A 23,664-nucleotide genomic window follows, 5' to 3' on the forward strand; every position below is an offset into this window, starting at 1 on the left:
TTCTGCCCAATTCCCCAGCCTCACTGCCTGGTCTCGAAGAGCCAGCGAGTGGGTGCCCCCTTGCTTATTGACATGGGCCTTGGCAGCGATGTTGTCCGTCAGGACCAGAACATGTTGTCTTTCGACCTGCACCTTGAAGTGGCGCAGGGCCAGGTGGACTGCTCTGAGCTCCAGCCAACTGATATTTTTCTGAAAGTCCGAGGGCAGCCAGCAGCCCTGGGCCAGTTGTGAGTGAGCCCCCTAACTGAAGAGGCTCACAGCTATTGTTAGAACCAACCTGTCCAGCTCCCTGAACAGGGAGCCCTGTCCAACGCCAAGGATGTCCACCAATGGAAAGATAGGAGGACCTGAGATGGCACATGGATCTTGAAGTTTGCATTATTGGTTCCATCCCTCTGATGAGGAAGTATCAGCCACTGCAGCTTCCTGGCATGGAGGTGGGCCCATGGGACAATCACGATGCATGAAATGAACTTTCCCAGGAGCTGAGACAGAAGAACTATGTGAACAGAATGTGCCCTGTGAATCTGCTTAATCAATTGAATTATACTATCCTTATGGTCCAGGGAAAGAAACATTTCACTCTCCACTGTATCAATGACAGCCCTGTATCAATGCTGAAGTCTAGTGGCGGGGTCTAGATGACTCTTCTCAAAGTTAACCGAGAATTCTAGAATCTGCAATGTCGTGATCATGCTTCTATGATATTCTTTGGCCAGATTCGCTGCCACTGCCTGGACCAGAATATCATCCAGATAGCACTGCAGGCAGAATGGAACGGACCGTAGGTGTCCTGCTACCACCACTAGCACCTTAGTAAAGGTGTGGGGAGTTGATGCACAGGCCAAAAGGAAGAGCCCTATATTGATAATGAACCCCCCCCCCCTGAGAAACCTAAGAAACTTACGGTGTTCAGGCAAAATTAAGATATGAAGGTAAGCCTCCATAAGATCAATGGATGCTAGGAAATCTCCCTGTTTAATCCCCTCCAGGGTGGACTTCAAGGAAGCCATCATAAACTTGCGGTAAACTTACCTAGAATTTAACAATTTTAAATCGAGGATCGCTCTCCACCCCCTTGAACTCTTGGGGACCACAAACAAATTCGAGTAGAACCCCAAGCACGTCTCCTTCTCTGAAACTAACTCCACCACCCAGATATCCAGCAAATGCTGAATAGCCTTATGCATGAGCTTATGCTTGACCTGGTTCCTGGAGGAGGAAAAGATTCTGAATCAGTTCGGGCGGGGGGGGGGGGTTGAGAATGAAATTCCAAACCTAAACCAAACCTGACAATATTTAGGACCCAGGCATCCATAGTGATGCTGTCCCAGTGATCTGCAAATAAGGCAAGGTGGCTGCCTATAGGGTGATCCAATCCCAAATCACTTACTTCTACAGTAGGGACAGTCACCTCACCCCCCATCGAAAGGGCCGCTTACTAGGTTGCTGGTACCTGTCCCTGTCCCTGCAGTATTGCCTGTCTCCATGTTTAGGGTATCTAGAGGAAGAGTACCTCTGCTGCTGAAAGTCTTGGTCGGGAGGCGATATGCAGGCCTCCTCGGGTAAGGGGCTGACTGCTGCTCAGAGCGCTTGGTCGCTGCAGAAAGAACCTTCTACTTGTTTTTATCTTCCACCACAATGAGGTCCAGGGAAGTGCCAAACAACTTCTCACCAGAATACTCAGCCGCCGCCACTTGGATCCACTGCCAACTGTGCAACCACAGGAGATGCTTGGAAGCAACTGAAGAAGAGAGGGCTCTAGAGGCATACTTAACTGCATCTAGTATGGCATCCACCAAAAACTGAGCATCCGCCATCAGCTTCTTTATGTCCTGCAGAAGGCGCACATCTGAAGAGGTGGCTCTCTCCCACACCTGTTCAAACCAAAGCAGTATGGTTCTATTGAAGAAGGAAGTGGTCGCCTTGATCGTCCAAACCACAGTCTGGAAGGTGTTGTAGAGAAGCAGTTCTGCCTTCTTATCCCCCACTTTGACATTGTTGGCGGTCATCTGTCACCACTGAAGAAGAAGAGGCGAGCGCGGCCACTGGAGAATCCACCGAGGGAATCTGCAAGGCTTGTGCGAAGGAAGACTCAAGATTATAGATCTTGATTATAATCTTCCTTCAAGGTTATCGAAGAAGGCCTGTGGGGTGAGTATGATCTGCATGGTGAGGGGCTAATACTGTCTCTTGAATGCCTCGCAGCAGCTATGGTGACTCTCTTTCCAGGCTCCTGCTGCTTGCTGGCACCCCCTTTCCTGGAGGACTTGGAGGTGCTCTTCTTTGCAGGGGCCCTCCCTCTCACCAAAGGGGCAGCTCCCCGAGATGTCCCCTTGCCAGGATTAGAATCACCGGGTGATCCAGGAGCAGCTGCTCCAATGTGTCTCATGGCAATCCGCCATCTTGCGCCGCTCTCCCCTTGTAAGTATTCAAGGCCAAAAATGCTGCCTAACCACCTCCGATCTCCTCCCTGCCTTTCAGCTGGCTGGGCCTGCTGTCGAGTGGTTCACAGGTCATTTGAACCGGCGCGCCCTCTCAAAATGGCGCTACTGATCCATGACTCGATGTCTCTGCTCCCCTGACCAGCTGGAGGCCATCTCCAGAATCATGGAGGAACTCTTGTCTCTCCAGTGCCCACAGGCATTCACAGTGGCCCAGGACCACCAGCGGTGAGCTGAAAAGGAGCGCCGTTCCTCACGCTCCGGCCATGTGCATCTCCTCCAAGCTGCTGCCCAGCTCAAAATGGCGACCACCAACCATGCAGTCCTATGCCGTGAGTGAGTTCCGCTGAACCACTCCTCCAGGGGCCCTCAGTGAATCCCTGTGACCCCCCCTATGGAAAAAGGGGTCGCAGCTTCCAGTGCCCTGCAGCGCGCAGAACTGGAGCCCCACTACAACCGTCCAGAGGTTCGGCAGCTCCTCACACACAGCAAAGCACAGCTTATGCTCAAATACACACACACTAAAGGAGAGGAGGTGGGAAGAGTTAAGGGTGAAAAAAAAAAAAAACACTCAAGTCCAAAACCGAAGAGCCAAGCAAAACAGTTCTCTATTGGACTGAGACTAAACTGGGCCAAGCAGGAGGAAGTAGAGCGGTGTGACCTCGAATTTAACTCTGAGCAGATTGGACGTGAGAATAATCCATCGATGACTCCTCCCACAAGCTACTCTAGAGAAGAAGGAAATTATAATGTAACCTTAGAGAGAGAGATTAAATAAAATTCATTTATAAGTGTTAAAAAGATTGAAGCTGCTTCTTTATAAAAAATTTCCTTTTCAATTTCCTTTTCTGTTTTCTTTGTTTCAAATATTTATACTTTTTATCTTGTTAAAAATTGTTCTGTAAAAATTACAATGTATGTATGTATGTATGTATGTATGTATTTGTAGATTTTCACGGGTGTAGGTATGCTGGTCTTGTTGTATTCGGGTCTTTTCCCGTATAAGATTGAGATTGTCTTGGCAACGTTTCAGTGAGGACTTGGCTTAGGAAAGCAGTAAGATATGTTCTACCCCATTGCTACTCTCACATTTAATCTGTGAAGCTAAAATAATGACAGACCACATCTACTGGTGAGACCCAGATGAGCGCAGCCATCTGAGCCTGGATTTCTGCCCCAAGTCAACACATTATTTAAAACAACTAATAGTGGAATAAATATGTACAGGTAAACAAGAAAAGAAACAAAGCAGCATATCACAGCAGGTAGCAACACTCTTTCACTAGCCTTACCTCAGTATGTATATTAGGCACTGACCCAGTAAGCCCATTTTCTGTGATGGCGCAGTTGGAGCTATTTGGGGAACTTGGGCCAGATCCAGGAGCACTGTTGCACATTGAAGACACTGCAATGAAAGTGGGGGGAGGGGTTGCCAGCATGTCAGTCCTCCGCTGAATTAAGATGCTCTTGTGCCCAAATAGGCTATTGAAAATTTCACTTTTTATTTTGAAGCAGAATCAAGTGTCAACTCACATGGTAGCAAAAAAAATATTAGAAAAATGTAAAATTCATTCATTGGTTTGGCTTTCCTTTCTAAGAGAACAAAGCACCAAAGAATGTTCACGTAATAAAGAAATATCATCATGCTACACAACATACAATTTACATAAGCTGCATTAAAAAATCCCTAGCTCCATGTTTCTAGTTCACAAGGCTATTAACTGAACAGCTGTCTCAACTGAAAGCAATTATTCCAAACAATATTCCCTCAGTCTTCTTTTATAAGATTTATTGAAATGAAAGGATACCATTATAGAATTTCAGTGACTAACGATTCCAAATTTTCCCTGTATACATATATACATGTGGATGGAGATTTTCTTAGTCTCTTTCTAACAGTTTTCCAATGAACTGGTGAGGAAATAGTTCTTTTCACTAATAATCGAGAATCTTGCAGGTGGCTATTTATAAGTTAGCTTCCTGAAATTGACTATTACCTCTATTTGTAATTCTGTAAACTATAAACTATTACCTCCATTTGTGATTTTCTAATCAAAATGTTTAGATTTCCTTGTTTTATCAGAATTGGTTAAAAAAGAGAAGGATGCAAGACATGATTCCACCACACAGAAATGAATGCCCCTAGCTTAGTCTTTGACATTTCAAATTCACCTTTCTACATCAACTATAAATACAGAAGTGAAACAAAGAGAACTCTCTAGTTTCCAAGAAGGAGCCTCAGGTTGCTAAGAGCTTAAATGCCAACCTTCTATACTCCCCCTTTTCCCAGTTAAAATAAAAATTTATTCAGAATTTTCTACAACGCCAACAGCTTAAATGCCCACCAAATAAATTGCCACTACCTAGATTATCAGTGATACATCTAAAATGAATGCATTATATAGGGTTCACTTACAAATGCGCGATTGACAAAAGCATGCTGACAAAACCGCGGCGAGAAAACCACAAGGTTGAAATCGTGCCAACGAATGTGCGCAAAAGCGCACAGAAGTGCGCTGACAAAAGCGTGCCATCAAAAAACAATGAAAACAACTTAATAACCCTAATCCTAACCCTTAACTTAACTTAGATCGCGCTTTTGTGGGCACGGTTTTGTTGGTGCGTTGTGGGTGCATTTATGACATCGCGGTTTTCTTGCCGCGGTTTTGTCGGCACGCTATTGTCGTGCGCGCATTTGTTGGGTCATGATTATATAGTATATTTACTTATTCCTGAGCTTTTTCAATCTGTTCTTAGGCTTACCTATCCCTCCTCTTAGACTGCAATATATTTAAGAGGTCTTTGAATAATTATCACATTACTGAGAGTTATGTCATAATACTATTGGCTCAAGATTAAACTAAAAATATTCAAACATTTCTTCCTCTTTCATGTTTTTTTAAAAAAAGAAATGCTATAATTCTGACATTCATATTTTCTGGCCTCAATTATTGTGCTCCCTTTTGACTAGATTTCTAGTCATATCCAAATTCATGATGCAATAATGTATAAGTAATAAAATTTAATTAGTATTAGTTATTAGTTGGAATTTGATACCGTGTTTGTCAGGCATGCCTAATATAGTATGAGAATTTAGCCATGATTAATATACTTTATAGTTTAGTTCAAATTTATTTTTGAGTCTCATTAAAATCTCTAATATACCTGAAAAAATCCATAAGGTGAAAAGTAAAATGAAAATGACAGAAAAATAAACTAGAACTAGCCAAATAAAGAAAAATTATTTTAATTCTCTGAAAAATTAATTCAACTTTGATTTCATCTTCTTCACCACCAATCCATGTTAAAATAAAAACATGGCTTCATGTCATCACAATGTAATTTAAGCAGAGTGCTCTTAGCTAAGCTATCACTGCTCAATGAATATAGTTTAAAATAGAAAACTCCATCTTTCAAGCAGAAGAGAGAGGAAAGTGGGAGGAAATTGTACAAGGCTCTCTATTGTTCCATTCTTTAGGAAAACAAATGATTGTTTTATCTATTTTGCCAAATTTCTTCTTTAATTGCAATGTTTTGACCTCCAGTATCCTGTTTCATCAAACACTTTGTAGCATACAGAGTATACCAGAGCACACTTTTAGTTTTTTATCAGTCATTTTTCTCCCTTCTTGACATACTTGCGGGGAGGACTGAAGAATGAAATGTTTCATCCACCTTTTTAAAAAAGCAAATGATACTTAGCTGGGCTAATGTCCTCTCTCACCTGTAATTTCAATTGCTCGTTTTTTGAAGGTGCTGATGACTGTCCCATCTTTCCTCCGCAACAGAGGACTGCTTCTTCTCTCTGCCACCTTCTGTTTTAATCGTGAGCGCACTTTTAAATTGGGTTCTGAGGCTGAAAGGAAGAGGCAGGCAAGAATGAAAACTAAGGTCCCTAAACTAAGTTGACTGAAATAGACTTAGGCAAGAAAGCAAATTGTAGTGAAGAGAAGTAGCTAATTGCATCTTCATTTACCAGATCAATCATACTGCTTCAAGAAAGAGTGACCTTTTTTATAAATATATTTATTCTCCATTTCTGAAACATAACAATAAAACATTAATTCCCAATACAGTATCTTCTAATTCTACCAAATGCCAGCCACCATAGCTAAATGTCAAAGTCCATGATATCTAGACTCGGAATGACTCCAAAAAGAAATAAAGAATTTAAGCAGAAAGTAGTTGTCCTCGTCCTCCTCCTTCTTCTGGAAGGTACTCTACATAGACAACTTTTTCCATTCAGCTCTTATGTCTTTTTAAAAGACTAAGTAGACCCCTGTTGGGTCAAGCTTATGATCCATTTAATCCATTCATTAGCTATCCAGGTGCATTCAGGAAGTTCATAAACAAAGACAGAAGTGTTGTTGTCTTCTTCCCCTATTGCTAACAGCTGTCTGGGATTACAAAAGTAGTAAATAGCTACCAGGACTAGCAGCCATGGATAGTTGATCTTTTATAAATTTGTTCAGTCCCCTTTGAAAACTTAGTGGCCATTATACCATCTGATTACTGCAAATCCCATGGTTTTGCTACATACCATTTCTACATGTTGAAAGTATATAAAATCACACAATGCTAAATGAACTATTTAACTATTATTCAGATCTTATCACTTTAGAGACTATAACATAGAAATTGGCTAGTTTCTCTGTACCACCTTTTCAAGATCTTAATTTTTTCAAACTGTGTATTTTTTACTTGTAACCACGATCTTGGCAAGATTCAAATAACCACAAAATATACTAGCAGACTGAGAGTGGGGAGAACCACTAGATAGTTAATAGCTTCTCCAATCAAAAAGATGAAGAAGTGATGGGAAAAAATTCTTTACTGACTTAAGACCTTAGATACCGTACATGCTGCCAGTCACTAGGTTAGGAAGACAAACAGTCAGACTTGGCATAAGGCAGCTTCCTATGTTCCTAAAATTTCCTGATTTCACATAGCAGCTGGGCTGTTTTTTTCCAACTTAGTTTGACTGTAAAAAAAGCTTTTGCAAAAACCAGCTGAGCTGTTACACAATTAGCATCTAAACAGCTGATTTCTTGCAAGGGAGCACTGATTGCATCTAAATATAGGCTGTTTGTTAAGTCAGTCTTCACAGTACATTTATCCAGTTCTGTACTGTAAGTTTAGAATTCATGTCATAATAATATTTTAGCAGAATGAGAATTTGGTATGTGAGATTGATTTTCAGCCAGAAGTTGAGCTTTTCACATTATTGTATAACACACTTGAATGAATATTCTTAATTTGTAGTTCATCAGATTAAATCAATTTTTCTTTCCTTTGCTCTATCAGCACTAGCCATTGTCTTTACAAGCTAATACATTTAAGGTGCAGAAAGCCATTCAAATTGACCCTCTCCTCTTTTTTTATTCTTCAACTATTGGTTTTTACTAACCAGTTTTCCGGAGTGGAAAGTCATCTCTGCTATCATAAGTGCCAAGTAAAGGTAGTTTGCAAGAGGCTGGTGTTCCCGGGCTTCCTGTCTGGGGAGGGGAACTCTGGTCCAATGAGGTATGATGAGCCCCCCTGCACAAATCAGAAAAAAATCCCAGGTTTATTTATTTATTAAGAAAATTTACATGGCTGTCCAACTCACTCTTGGTGACTCTGGGTAGCTTACAAAGAAAACCAATAACCCCACCATCATCAAGAGTTAAATCAAGATGTTTGTACACTAATCGGCATACAGCATACAAGTAATGTCAGTCACATACTGCCTCATTTAGCAATCATTCCGAGTTACAATAGTGTAAAAAAACCACAACCAAACAATTGTCTAATCAATCTTCAAATTTATGAGTCGCAGCACCCCACAATCAAGAGGTCATCATTTCTGTACTTTGCAACAGAGATAATGAAGAAAATGGAAGTAAATTGTAAGGCAGTCAATGATTTTCTACAGTGACCATAGCGCTTAGCAACTTACTCATAACACTTGTGGTGGCCAAGCGAGGACAACCTCTGCTTTTTCCAAAAATATCTTTCTGCTTTCTCCATTCATATTGGATTGCATTTTTACCTTATAGTTACTTGGCATTTCTTTAAATTTCACTGAATGAAAAGGGCAATCAGAGCAAAGTATATTCAGTAGTGAAAGGCCACTAATAAAGATGGATGCAGTTATCATTCATTTTTTCATCTAACTTGTTTTTTCTGTGTAACCTGAAATTCTTCTACCTGTATTTTTCAGAGTATAAGACCCACCGGAGTATAAGACACACCAAGGTTTTGAAGAGGCAATTAAAAAAAAAAAGTAAGTAGATAGATAGAGGAAGAGATAAGGAGAGAAAGAGAGAGAAATACAGTAGGTAGGTAGGTAGATAAAGGGATAGAGAGAGAGAGAAATAGAGAGAGAGAGTAGGTAGGTAGGTAGGTAGGTAGAAATAGAAAGAGAGAAAAACAGTAGATAGGTAGGGAGAGAGAGAGTAGTTAGGTAGGTAGATAAAGGGATAGAGAGAGAGAGAAATAGAGATAGAAAAATACAGTAGATAGGGATGGAGGGAGAGAGAGAGTAGGTAGGTAGGTAGGTAGCTAAAGGGATAGAGAGAGAGAAATATAGTAGATAGGTAGGGAGAGAGTAGTTAGGCAGGTAGATAAAGGTATATATATAGAGAGAAATAGAGATAGAGAAATGCAGTAGATAGGGATGGAGGAAGAGAGTAGGTAGGTAGGTAGGTAGGTAGGTAGGTAGATTAGGTAGCTCAAGGGATAGAGAGAGAAATATAGTAGATAGGTAGGAAATGTGTGTAGGTAGGTAGAGAGACAGATAGAGAGAAATAGAGATAGAGAGAAATACAGAAGATAGGTAGCTATTTTTGCTGGCACAGCACTTGACCAATGTAATTCTCATCAATCAATTAAAGAGCTTTCCAAAAGGAAAAAAAAAGTTTTTGCACTCTGCAAACCTCCCAAAAAAGACCTATTTTTCACGAAAATGAGCCCATTTTTTTCCCAAAAAAAGGCTTGAATAGCCTTGGTGGGGCTTGCAGAGTGCCCCGGGGGGGCCCTCAAAAAAGAGCAAAAAAACCGGCCTGTTTTTCAATAAAACGGGCCCGTTTTTTTGTCAAAAAAATTGAATGCATAGCCTTATAGAGACTTATAGAGGCTTATAGAGTGCTGCTGGGGGGTGGGGGTGCAAAAAGCCCTGTTTTTGTTCATTTCTGCCCTCCCCAGCCCCCAGGAGCTCTCTGAAAGCCTCCATAAGGGTATGCACGGCCATTTTGATGAAGGGGGCAGGGCTGCGGGAGGCAAAAAATGCTGTATTCGGTGTATAAGACGCACCCAGATTTTCAGCCTCTTTTTTGAGGAAAAAAGGTGAGTTTTATATTCTGAAAAATACGGTACCTTTCGATTCAACTTTGATGAAAGAGTTCTGTAATATCAGAATGCTCATTAACCCTACCATTTTGAGATGAAAATGGTATCATGATTCTTAAATTTGAAGTAAAAAGGAAGATTGGAAGGAAGATCATAGTAATCTTTATGTTTTCCATTTCCATTTCCCATTTTGGCTGGAGAATTATCACTGATTTTGTATAATAATACAGATCTTCAGCCCAAAATTTAACTGGTTATTTGATCAATATTAATACCATTTCATCAAGCAACATAGAGTATCCATTTGTCATTAGAGCTTAAACCACTACATCAAATTCAGTCTGAAATCTATGGCCTTTTCTATGAAATAGCAATTCAAAGAAAAAATTCTGAAAGCTACTTGATAGTAGAAGCATGAAAATAAGTACAGGCATAACTGGGTAAGACTGGAAAGGGCTTAGTGATATTTCCAGTAAAACTGCTAGTTTAGCTGAGAAATGGATTTGACCAGATGCTATACAAATTAGATGAAGATGTACTATTGTTGTGAACAGAAAAGGAAGTAAAAAGTGTCTCACGCTTCCAATTCCCCCACAATTCATTATCCAAAAATAGAATTTGCTTTTGCATGCACAGACATATACATATATACACAGAAGAAACACACAAGCTGGCATACTGGTGAGGGAACTGTGAAAACGCTATTTTGAGCGAGATGAATGAATGAACTACCTCCCACCATAATATAATTATGTAAATATAATTATTTGCTAAGGAAGAACCCAAGAAATACAGTTAAATTTAGAGAAAATTGAGTCCTTGAAAATGAAAGACATATTCCTATTCTTTCCTATTGCCAGATATACTGAGCAAATATCAGTTGCATACTGGCTGTATAGCTCTTCCATGTTTGTGATTGAAGTATTTGTTCTAGATCTGAAACTCAACTCTATGCACAGCCTGTCCTAAATTAGACTTAGTTGAAAATTCTAGAGCAGGGTTTCCTCAATCTTGGCAACTTTCAGGTATATGGATTTCAACTCCCAGAATTCTGTAGCCAGCATGCTGATTAGGAAATTCTGCGAGTTGAAATCCATACATTTTAAAGTTGCCAAGATTGAGAAACCCTGTCCTAGAGACAAAGGAAAGACTTACCAGCATTTGGGATGCTGGGAGAGGGAATGATTCAAGCCACCCACTGTAGTTGGCTCTTTTGACTTGCTGAGAAGGAACTCTTGAAGTTTCAGCTTCACTTCAGTGCTTGCAATAGCACCTTTAAAAATTATAGAAAAACACTGGTAGAAAACATTAAAGGCAAGTTGAGATGTTATCTCCCTTCCCTAACCTGGGGCTATGCAAATATGTGACCTTCAATTCTCACAAGTATGCCAGTGAAATGTGTTCAGGGACACTACTCTTCTTATCTTGTATTTCAGGCTAAAAACCTATTTTTAAAACCCAGCATCAATCAAGCTTACAAACTGGAGGGAAATCCACTTTTCCTAAGCACACTGGCAAGAATTTTTATCACATCATCTTCACATATTCCTGAAGAATTCCATCACAGAGTTACATTTACTGTATTTTTTAAATCATTCTTTATTCAGTTATTATGAGGTGGAGGTTACAACACAATATTGAAGAGCCAAGCCAGACACAGTATAACATCCAAAAATGCCTGAAATTTTATTGTCTTTAAGCATGTTATACAATCCCAAATCAGGGGATTGTCCCTTGAGGTTTGCCATTGAGATCTCTCAATTCAGCCCATCCCCATGTTGCTGTTGACACAGATAATTGTAAGTTGTCAAGAGCTTAGTCATGCTGGAGAAAAGTGGTAAAACTGTCCATCCAGAGTGAAAAAGAATTTGCATATGTTTTATGACTGTACATAAATGCATTTATGTGCCTGTGTATATGCAAGATTAACTACAGGTACAACCATGGGTGCTCAACTCACCATACATTGCCTCATTTAATCTTCAAAGGGAAAATGATTGCTCATCTTTGTTAAAAAATAACTCCCAAAGATTGCAGATTTGTGAAAAATCTGAAAATTAATTTGCAAAGAATCTCCATTTAAATATATATGGAGAGGGTGGTTGCGCGAGCGCCTGTTCCGCCCCCAGCTCACAACCTCACCATGCCCTGACCCAGCTCTCCCTGCAGGGACAGGGCACCGCTGCCACTGTACTCTTCTTCATAGGGCCCACAACCATAGAGCGCACTCCTAGAGTGGCTGCTGCTGGAAGAATTGGAAGCTGAGTTCCGGAGTTTGGAAACCGGAGAAGAAGTTATGCTCGGAGTGCGGTAGCGGCGGTGATGCCCTGGCCCTGCAGGGAGAACTGGGCCAGGGCATGGTAAGCCTGGGAGGCATGCGAGCTGGGGGCAGAACAGGCGTTCATGCAACCACCCTCTCCAGTTGGGCAGAACTCCATGCACTGACCTAGAGGGTATCCCGAATGTGCCAAGCCACAGGAGCTGGGGGGGGGGGGCAGGCAGAGCACCATGTGGCTTGGCACCTTAGGGATACCCTCTAGGTCAGTGAATGATGCTCTGCCTGGCTGAAGAGGGAGTTTGCCAGGCAGCTGCTCATGAGCATAGTAATCTCATGGCTGCCCTGAGGCTGTGCCTGGCTCTTTGGGAGCCCGCTCGCAAAGGAACAACCATCTGGCAACCCCAAAACAATAAGCCCTCCCCTGATAATAAGGCCCAAGCCATATTTTGTGGGTCAAAAGAAAATAAGACCCTGTCTTATTTTCGGGGAAACACAGTATATTTAAACTCTACGATCCGAAAGGAAGTGCCATGACAAAGAAATCTAACCTTGGCTTAAAAGCCAAGTTCATTTATTTATCTACATCTTTATATTGCCAATATATTTGTGAGGACAATTTAATTATTTGAGTGGGTTTAGATCCATGCAGCTTGTTTTCAAATATGCTTTTCTATATAGTATTTTGGGAATAGGAGAATATAATCCTCTATCTCCTCTCTAGTTTCTTCTTCCAGTCCTTGAAATATAAACAGGATATCATTCCAATAAATGCAGTGCAATGCAATTAAAACTTATTACTTTCTTTGCTTTTCTCCTTGTTGCGTAAGATGAGTAACTGCTGCTCCAGACGCTGCTTCTCCAGCTCTTCTTGACGCTGTTGTTCTCGTTTACGCTGTTGCTCTAGTTCTTGTTGACGCTTTGCTGCCAACATCTCCTGCTGTTGCTGCAAAAAGGAATAGGCAGAGGGTCAATACCACCAAAGGCAATTGTGTACGTACTTGAGCTTACATTGTGCATGGATGTCACATACAAAATCCAAGCATGCATTTGCAGGTTACTGTGTGCTATTTTTCAAATACAGATTATAGCATCAAAGCTGGAAAATGTAAATTAATATTGTCATCGCCCATTAACAATTTCTCTCTAGCAGTAATTTATAAAACGTCTGAGTGATGGAAGGTTATAACATTTCTATTACTCAGTTAATCATCTGAGATCTTGCCCCCTGCTTTTCTAGCATTTGAAATAAAAAAAGATTATGCAAAAATAGTAATAGTAATGCTAGTGCTCTGCAATGTCCTTCAAGAGATCCGTTTGCTTTTACATTGCTTTTGCAAAGCTATATTTGCATTTTGTAGTAATTTAGATTTCTCTTGATCTTATTGGCTTATGGTTTCTCTCTTGTATTGTTATCATCTATTATTTTATGATCTGTCAGCTGTTACTATCTTTTTAAAAAAAAAGAATTATGCTTCTTTCCTATTATTTCTGTGATTAGCTCTCTTACTAGACAAAATCAATCTTGGGCTCTGTATCTCTATGCTGTCCACAATGTAAATTTTTCATTTGTGTATTTATGCTCATGTAAGGTATTTCTGCCAAAGCCCAGGCCCTTCCTCTTTCCATTCTGTAAGCCAGTGTTTCTTAACCTTGGCGACTTTAAGTCCTGTGGAAGTCCTGTGGAAGCTGGCTGGGGAATTCTGGGAGTTGAAGTCCACAGGACCTAAAGTCGCCAAGGTTGAAAAACACTACTCTAAGCTATTCTTTCCTAGTCTGGATATCTGTTGTCACTATTTAATTGTATTATGATAACCATACAAAAATAAATTTAGGTTTAATACACACACCAAAAGCATTCTAAAAATATTGCTTTAAAAGCCAGAAACTTCAATTGGGTAATAAAATAACATTATTCCACAGACTTTAATAATTTATTTTACAAGTAGCTGCAAAAAGGGTGATGGAATTAGGAATGAACATAAACAGCATCCCTTGAGATTACTTGCCATTCTAAGTTCTATTGTCTGTACCGATACCTTCAGAAGAAATTAGCAAAATCAGGAAGAAAGGATTTTTGTACGGAAGATATAATGTAGCATGATATTAGGAAATAAAAGCACCTGGCCATATTTGGCCTCTTTATAAGTAACATCTGATCTGGATAGTACTTAGATGGGAGACTATCGCCAAATTCCAGGACTTCTGGCTTCTTGTGAGTAGCCCAGAATTGCTTAAGATGGGCAGCCATATAATATTATAAATATATAAACAAATATGGTTGAAAAATAATCCAAAGGCATCCATAAGTAAATGAAAAGTGGAAAAATGGAATTCTGAGATAATAGCTAAGATAAAAAGCTACAAAATACTGATTTAAACACTGGCTGATAGCATTTATATGTACTATGGTTTGTAAAACACAATAAAAATATTCATATAAAAAAAATCCTGATCGTTAGATGCAACATTATGTTCAGATATAATACTGAATTGTTACTACTGAATGAATCTATTCTCTCATCTTCTGACAAGCCTGTAGTTAGTTGTAACTCATGTATTCAATTCATACACATATCAACTGATAATGTAGCTTATTAGGCTATAGTTCAGCATGATGTAACTCATTGTTTCTCAGTCCAATATATGAACCCACCAGTTTATCTGAATAAGCCAGAATCATAAAACATAGTGAAAATGTTTTATACTAGTTTGAATATAAACACAAGTTCATTGGAAACTAGGAATAATTTCTTCTTCATAATCACAATGGAAGAAAGCTGAAAAGACATACAAGATTTTCAGCCTTACCTGGCTCATTGTATTAATCTGAAGCTCACAATTATATCTGAATGAGGTCAGTGTATGTAATAGCTTGATTAGGCCGTAAGCTCTTAAAATAGGGGACATGGTAGTTTGTTTCTCAAAGTGCTTTTAAAAGTATGAAGTGGGTATGAGTGATTCATACTGACAGAATCTTCCTGTCCTTGAAAATATGGATCACTAAAATACAATACATGAACACCAACAAATAACATCACCAAGTAGTTTTAATTATTGCTATTGAAGCAAAGTCTGGAGATGCACACGTGACTGATTAAAATAGAAACATAATGTCATACTTGGAGATGAAAGAGTATGCCAGAATTCAAACCACTACAAATTATTATCTCTGGATTCTGCAAATTGGAAAACAATAGCACATAATGGTCTTCGATCATGACTAGAAAAAAAGAAACCATTGTTCAAATGCCCAGTCTATTTTTCTCCCCAGTCTAAGGACTTCCAAATAGAAAGTTACAGAATCCATGCAATTTTTGAGTCTTGTCTCTTATAAATTCAACAGTGCCCAAAGGAAAGGAATTTCTAGTCCAACCCAGAGTAGCTAATCAAATGTAACTGAAGTGAATGCTGGTTTATTTCTACCAGCGTTTTCATCTGCATTGAATTTTAAATTCTAGCTTGTTTGTTTGAACTCAGGGGTCTCTCCTTCATAAACAGCTCTGCATTTTGATGATGAGGAAAACAATAAAACAAGGCAGAAATAACCCACCATACTTGCCAATCCAAAATTAGAAAAAGATGATTGATACATACCTCATCCCATTCCCAACATAGTTCTTCCCTGATTTGAGCTGTAAAATATGGATGCCCTACCCCCCCCAAAAAAAAACCCTGATCCTTGGAACAGTCTGGGTAACAGATGGAACTTATAGAAAGGATTTACCAATGGAAAAGAGCAAAGAAGAAAAGCACTGGCATGGGGCACATAGGTCCAGATTGTTAATTAGGCTCAGAAACATACAGACTATCATGAACTAATGATAAACAGAATATTTTCCTGCCTTGTCTATATCAGGTGGCAACCTGTGGAATTCAGTACTTTGCCAGGGTATAAGAAAAGCCATTAATTTAATAGGAGGACGGATAGGATTACCTTAGTTGGGCTGCCAAATTCTAGACAACTATTATAAAGCAGTGAAGAATTACCGTATTTTTCAGATTAAAAAATGCATCTGACTAGAAGATGCACCTAGGTTTAGAGGATGAAAACAAGAAAAAAAATATTCTGAACCATATGGTGTGGTAATATATTTAATAAAATATAGCAGAATAATATTTCAACCATGTAAAGTCAACAGCGGTATTAAGAACCATCATCACTATCATTAATAAATGAGGAAAGACTTTAAGGTTCAAGTACTCTTCTAATTTTTTTCCCAATTGCACAGTGGCAGATAGGACAGCACTCCAGAGGGTCAACGTCATTGCCCAGAGGATCATTGGTTGCCCTCTCCCCTCTTTGGAAGAGCTTTATAGCTCCCACTGCCTTAAGAAAGTTCAAAACATTCTTAAAGATCCATCTCATCTGGGCACCCTTTTTTTGAACTATTACCATCTGGCAGATGGTACTGGATAATAAAAACAAGGACAAACAGGCTGAAAAGCAGCCTCTATCCCAGGGCAGTAACCATATTGAATTCTATGGTATAGTGCAATATCGGGTTTTCAATTTCAATTATATAGAAAGTAAAGGATGTATGTTTGGGTTTTTATTTTTATAATTGTAATGTACACTGAAGATGGCATTTAATTTCACTGTACCATTTGCAGTGACAATAATGTAAAACTAAACTAAATTAAATTAAATTAACTCATCATCGCTAGTGTCAGAATTTAGGAAGCTCAGTTGCCCACAATCACTGATATCACTTTCTTCGCTATCTTCATATATGATATCATCTTCAGTTCCATCTAAGACATTGTTAATGCCACATTTTTTGAATGACCATGCAACAATTTCGTCCTTCACTGAATGCCATGTTTTAACCCATTCACAAACTTGAATGATAGTGGGCCTCTTCATTCATCCAGTAGGTGTCAGATCACGATTACCAGCAGCCATCCTTCCACTCTTCTCGCATACAGACTTTAAATATTATGTTGATGAAAACATCAATAGGTTGCAATTGGCTGGTAAGACCCCCCAGGAATTACAGCTAGACAAGTCTTCACTTCTTTAAATCTCTTCTTTGTGGTTTTGCTAATATGTGCTCTAAACTGGTCGAGCACTAATAAAGCATGTTTTTTTCAGAAGCTCTCCAAGATGTGTGGACTACATTTTTTCAATCCATACTCTCATTCCATTTTCATCCATCTAGCCTTTCTCTTGAACATGCACAACAATTCCTTTTGGAATCACTTCTTTTGGAAAGGTTTTCATTTTGAAAATTAACATCTGTGGCAATTTGGTAATGTGTTTTCTCATGTCCTGAGGTTTTCACGGTTATGCTTTTGGCACCTTTCAGATCAGTCCTATTAGGCACATCAAGGTTAGCAGGACTTCATCCATATTCACAATCTGGCCAATTTCAAAATTATTTTTCTTCCTAGCATCTATTACAATTGTATGAAAAGAAAGAATCTTAGATTCATATTCTTTTAGTATTTTTGGGGCAATTCTAGTTTTGATGTGCATAACAAGGCTATATCACCTCATAAATCTGAAGCACCAAGATGGTGATCCAGTAAAATCCTGAATGCTTTTCTCTAGAGCAATTTTTTTGGCTTCATATATTACAGTAATGGCTAACCTTTTTCAGATCGCATGCCAAAAGCAGGGGGAGGGCAGGGGGGTCGTGCACGGGCATGCCAACACCCATAATGCTATGTGTGCAAAAAAAAAACACCCGCTTTTGGCCGCAATGGACCCATTTTTTGCCCTCCCCAGGCTCCAGAGATTTTCTAGGAACCTGGGGAGAGCAAAAACAGCCCCCCCACCCTCTGGAGGCTTCAGGAGGCTTCCCTGAAGGCTCTGGAGGACAAAAAACGGCCGTACACGCAACCAGAATTGACTTCTGGTTTGTCCATAGGTCTGTTTTTCGCCCTCCAGAGGCTTCAGGGAAGTCTCCTGAAGGCTCTGGAAAGTGAAAAACGGACCTACGGACAAACCAGAAGTCACTGTTCCCGAACTTCCAGGTTGTCCTTACGGCTGTTCAGGGAAGCCTCCGGAAGGTGAAAAATGGCTGAAAAAGAAGTCTGCGTGTGCTGGAGCTGACAGGGCAACGCCTCCCGTGCCCTAACAAACAGCTATAGGTTCGCCATCACGGATATATTACCATTTTGTAAAAACTGTGAAGCCATTGTTCCGGTGACGTGTCCTCCATTTTTTCATGTCCATCTCTAACTATGGCCACTTTGCAGCAAGCCCATGATAATCGTGCTTACTTTTATCTTTTACTTTTTGTAGCTGATCCACCTGTATCATTTTTTTCAGTTGGTGGTCCAAAATATATCTCTGCTTCTCTGTTTTCATGTTCCTCAGCATATTTTACTACTACCAGTTTAAAAGAAATTTTATATGCTTATCTTTGACATCCTTGTACTGGTACGTAGTGTGAGTAGTAGTATTTTTCTGCAAGAAAGAACTGTCAGTAATGTGTTCTTTATTGTTATGAGAACACTGTAGCTTAAACCAGTGTTTTTCAACCACTGTGCCGCGGCACACTAGTGTGCCGTGACATAGTGTAAGGTGTGCCGTGGGAAAATTACTTTATATATAGTCAATATAGGCACAGAGTTAAAAAATTTTAACATTTTCTAATGGTGGTGTGCCTCGTGATTTTTTTCATGAAAAAAGTGTGCCTTTGCACAAAAAAGGTTGAAAAACACTGGCTTAAACTATGTTCATAAATTGATACACAATATACTGGTATACAGTATACAATACATGCTACACTAGCTCATTAGGAGGGAAATACGAGGAGCAGGGAAAGAGGAGAAAGCAGCCTTCTTTTCTCAAGCTAGCTGCTCCGTTGCCCATTTCTCCATTGCAGCACAGCTCTTCTGCCCACAAAAGCCTTGTCTTTGATGGCTGATGCCAAAGCAGAGAAAGAGCTGCCAGGAAGAAGCCAGTCAGCATGGGAGTTGAGTACTTTTCCTCCCCCACCTAAACCAACAATAGCAAGCTGAGAATTTTAGGACATTGGTGATTCTTTTCCTCCCGAAAAAAAAATCTAGTGATGTTATCTTTACAAAGGCAAACAGGCACGTTCTAACATGCCTCCCATGCTAATAAAACACAGTCTGTTACCCCCAAATTACATTGATGGCTGCGATAAATGAGGGGCAAGAAGTCATGCCATGCCCAGCAATGCAGGGAAAAGGGAAAAAGGGATGGCAAGAGGAGCCCCGTCTCGCAATATGTGCCACAATGTAAGGCGGTGGCAACCTAGCCACTTCCCTTGCTCGCCTTCTCTAGTGCTGGAAGCCAAGCCATACCTGTCTTTCTTCATGTCTCCACGCAGTCCACCACACAGGCTGGGAAGGGTGCACTTGCGGCAGGGCGCCTCAACTAACTGCTTGACAAACAGGGCAACCAGACGTAGAGCACACCCAGGCAAGTCAGTGGTGGGATTAACCGATTCTCCAAACTGCACACAACTTTAACAAGCGGTTTGGCTGAACTGGGTGAATCTCACCTCTGCGTTGCTGCTTCAGCTGGGGAACGCTGGAGCCTTCTCGGCCGATTGGTGGTTGGATCAGCCTCACAGACTACTGCCAATCAGCTGCTCCAGGCAGCTGGGATTGCTACTGCTTGTCGCTGCTGCACAAACTCTGTCCCCCCTCCACCCAGGTATGGCAAACCCCCAGCTGATTAAACATTCGATGTATAAGATGCACAAAAATGTTCACTTACTTTTGCGGGGGGGGGGGTCTTATACTCTGAAAAATACAGTAGTTTTCTGATTTTTTTTAAAATTGTCATCTATTGACTATTTTCTAGATGTGGTAGCCAATGGTTGCAAGATCAAGGAAGAAAGAGGAGATAAATGGTAATTCAGGTCACAGCTATCATGAGAGCCTCAGGTCGCAAGACTGGAGAAGCTACATACTATAATGTTAGAGGAGATGTTAGCCAGAACCCCAAACCTCTTAGGTCTGTGTTTTATCAATAATCAATCTTGCTTGTATGTAGCTTCATCAAATCTGAAACTATGCTTCAACTATGGATTTTTATTCTAAGAAACTATGCTGTTGCAACTGGCACTAGTATCATTAGTGTATGTCACTCTGTGACAATGTAAGATATTGTATGCGTACCATTCTTGGTACAATCCTGTTGAAAAGATTTCCGCTGGGCTAGGGTTCTTGACAACTGCTGCCAGTTCAAATAGGCTATACTGGGTGTGACAAGAAAAGTAAGATTCAGAAGGAGACAGCTTGGTGAGTTCATCTCCAAATTACCTTGAGGTGTTTCTGCAATTGGACTTCATGCTGCCGTGTTAGGTGCTCATGTTGCTTCTGAAACTCGGCAAAGAGCAGCTGCTTCTGCAATTGCTGTTGCTGTTTCAGAGCCAGTAGTTCCTGCTGCAGCTGCTGCTCCCGGGCAGTTGGGTCCATAGTAGGCACATTGGACCGGGAATCCATCCGCAAATCCACTGGGCTGCTGCTGCTGTTGCAAGAACTCTGCATCACCATGGGAAGAACCGGCTTCAAGTCCATAGCTGGAGATTAGAAAGAGAGTTCATGATTGCAACAAAGAGAGCTGAGATCATGGCCTACATGTGCATGTTTATCTGTCCTTAAAGAAGAGCCTTGCAGCAAGTAGAGTTCTTCTGTCTGCATGATAAAACTGTCCATTAAAAATAAATTTAATGGATATATTATTATAATTTTATGCATATCAGTAGATAAACATGATTGATCATCTATGAAGCCTATCTTGCCATTGGTTGCTCCAACGTCATGGAAGGTTGATTAACAGTCTGGATGCTTGAGAAAAGGTTTGGGGTTTGCTTGTGGCTGACAATAACAAATGGGAGTCGCAACAAAATATTATATTTCAGATATTCAGCCAGCTACCCATTCTTTTTCCCCCAGGATTGATTCAATACCCTTACACCTTTTTCCTCTACTGAGTAATTGTTTCCTGTTCAGTGACCAAGTTCTAGCCTACTAGTTTATAGGATTAAAAGAAAATCTTATTTTTCTTCTTCTCAAAAATGTTGTACTTCTGCAAACATTAAAACCCCTTTAATCCTGCTGATAACCCCCTTATTTTGTATAGATTGTGCTGCTTGACTACCTAAGAATCCATGGTTAGATTATAATTTAGAAAGTGGGAGGAATAAACATTCTTGCTGCTATTGCTAAATAATAAAAGAAAATATTTCTTGCCTACACGTTTTTCATCCTTTTAATAGCCCTTGTGAGATTGCTTACAGTATTATACTGAGGAACTCCAAGTACATGGATGAACACACATCAGAATTGTGGATTCAAAAATTCAACATAAAGAAGGCAAAGAGGCTTGGAAATAAAAGCCACAAGTAGATTGAGTTTCATATCTTCATATAACCATATTCATATAACTAATACCCCCACCACAAATTTATAACTTTTTTAGGTATCACAGCAACATACTTGCTCTAGGTTTTGCTCCTCAGTTTATAACAGTCAGCTTTTAAATCCTGGCCAAGAGTTCAATGTCATCATTATAGGGGCATGATATTAATGAAGAACATATTTAAAATGAGTTTGTATTTTTCCTGACTTCCCTTCACCAAGATGGGCAGACAAACTAAATATTCAAATGTACTTATTTTCAGTACTCTTGAAGAACACTGACAACTACGTTGCAAAGTAAAAGTTTATTTATTATAAAATAATTAAAAATCATTTGCAAGATATGGAGCAGCCTCTGAATCTTCCATGCCCACTGCAGAGATTTACAATCCAAGCCGGTGGTAAATATCATGCCAGTCTCAGGCATCTGGCATCTATTGAGGGTTTAACATATGAACCATATCACAATGAATGAATGGATGAGTATTCCAAAGTTCCAAAGAAATCTATTCATAAGTGGATCCAATTTCCAATTAGTACTACTTATTTTTAAGATATTTTGCCAACACACTGCCATTGTAATGACTTTTTTATCCACCAACATTTTAAGATGCCTAGACATGAATGCCACAAATTCTCCCACATCTTCAGTTTTCCAAGTCTAAAATCAAGATGAGACCTCCTAAATCAATATGAAGATGTAGGTGAAAATATGATACTGTACAGAAGTAGACATAAGGATCATCTTCAGGGATATTCATCTAACCAACGTTTGGAGGTTTGTTTAAGAATCTGTGCAGACACACAAATTATTGGTTTTCAATGTTACCGTTTTACACATATTTGGGCCTTGATTCAAAGGTCTGGAAAAATGACACAAGAAGTATTCATCACAGATAAATCTTGTAAAATAAAATCCTTGGTGGCCTAGGCCACATATGCTGCAAACTAAGATGGTAGCAAGGGCTGTTATTTTGAAACTTCCTATTTATGAAAAACTCTCTACAAATAAAAAAATGTGTCAAAAAGCAGCAAGACAGCTATTGCTCATTTCTTCTGGTTATGTTTACTTGTAGAGATTTATGTTATATTTTTATAAGGAAGTTATTTGCAAGCACTGTCTCCTACACCACCAGAAGAAAATCTTACCTCACTATCTCAGCAAATATGTAGCCTGATGTATCAACAGATTGGGCTTGGGAAGGGAGGAAATTTAGATGGCAGCTATTCCCAGGCAATCAAAGCTCTGTCCTTTTTTACATATGTGTGACACATATAACAAAGCGACAGGGCTTCAATCACACAGTCATGACTGCCATCTTGAACAGTCACACACACTGACACTTTTAGATTAGGCTATAATGAGAACCAGTTGAGAGCAAAAGAGGGGGGGGTGGGTTAAAGTGTGGTTAACTGAGCTGTATCTTTATACATTAAGAAGGTTGCTTTGAAGAGAAGCGAAGGAAATTCCCAGCTAATTAAACTTGTGTGTCTGTAGGAACTCTGTAGAATAAAACTTATTTAAAAATAAACTTTGGCTTTTTTCTTCCAAAGTATAAGGCTTTCTAAGGATATTACTTTTTTCTTAGCTTGTTTAAAGTCTTAGGGGTTGCTAAAGTCAATCCCTAGCAATCCAAAAATTGGATTCCTAAACCCCCAAACATAATTGCAAAATTGCAATTAAAAACATGTATCTCTATCAGCGTAGAGAATTCCTTAGAAAAAAGGCCAGCCTCAGATGGACATAAAACAGAAATATCATGGCAAGGTTCATCAAGGGATAGTTTTCAAAAATAGCTATGAGTTTATAGGCCAATAATGACTGTAATCTACTGGACAGGGGCAAAAGAAATATAATCTAACCCCCAGATGATGGATAAGATGAAATAACCTGCATCTGGAGTCAATCTGTCTCCAACCTAGGTGGGATCTCAGCATGTTGGCTGCAGAAATCAGATGCTTTTCCAAAGTAAGATCTCACAATGTGCTTTACTTTAAAATTTATTGTCACTGTGATGTACTAATAATTTTGAGCCAGAGGACTGGTAGTCTTACAACAATGAGCATTAAATGGATATTTGCCCTTCTAGAATTCATTTGAAAGGTCTTTTCAAGCAGAAGACACAGCTTTCAAACCTCAATACAGAGAGAGAGGCAGAGGCAGAAAGAGATTTCTCACAGATTGGCAACTTGGGTAGAACTTAACACTACTTGTGCAGGTTCTTTTTGCACTTTCCAAAGTAACACTGCTATTGCTACTGTTCCCAC

At 39.8% G+C, this 23,664-nt stretch overlaps 1 protein-coding gene across 6 annotated transcripts in view; it reads right to left on the reverse strand.

Annotated features, from left to right (window-relative positions):
* Positions 1 to 23,664, reverse strand: part of HDAC5 (histone deacetylase 5) — a 162,465-nt gene that overhangs the window by 64,524 nt on the left and 74,277 nt on the right. For all 6 annotated transcript variants that reach the window (XM_087713641.1, XM_087713640.1, XM_087713643.1 and 3 more), the window contains 6 exons: positions 20,296 to 20,555; positions 12,850 to 12,994; positions 10,929 to 11,046; positions 7,852 to 7,982; positions 6,169 to 6,300; positions 3,737 to 3,849 (listed from right to left, as the gene is read on the reverse strand). In XM_087713641.1, coding sequence (XP_087569767.1) covers positions 3,737 to 3,849; positions 6,169 to 6,300; positions 7,852 to 7,982; positions 10,929 to 11,046; positions 12,850 to 12,994; positions 20,296 to 20,555 — 899 coding nt within the window. The remainder of the gene's footprint in view (positions 1 to 3,736; positions 3,850 to 6,168; positions 6,301 to 7,851; positions 7,983 to 10,928; positions 11,047 to 12,849; positions 12,995 to 20,295; positions 20,556 to 23,664) is intronic.

This window comes from Thamnophis sirtalis, unplaced genomic scaffold (assembly GCF_051295495.1).
Source record: "Thamnophis sirtalis isolate CommonGarterSnake01/CBP01778 unplaced genomic scaffold, rThaSir2_p1.2 scaffold_4, whole genome shotgun sequence".
In the NCBI taxonomy this organism is placed as follows: Eukaryota; Metazoa; Chordata; class Lepidosauria; order Squamata; family Natricidae; genus Thamnophis; species Thamnophis sirtalis.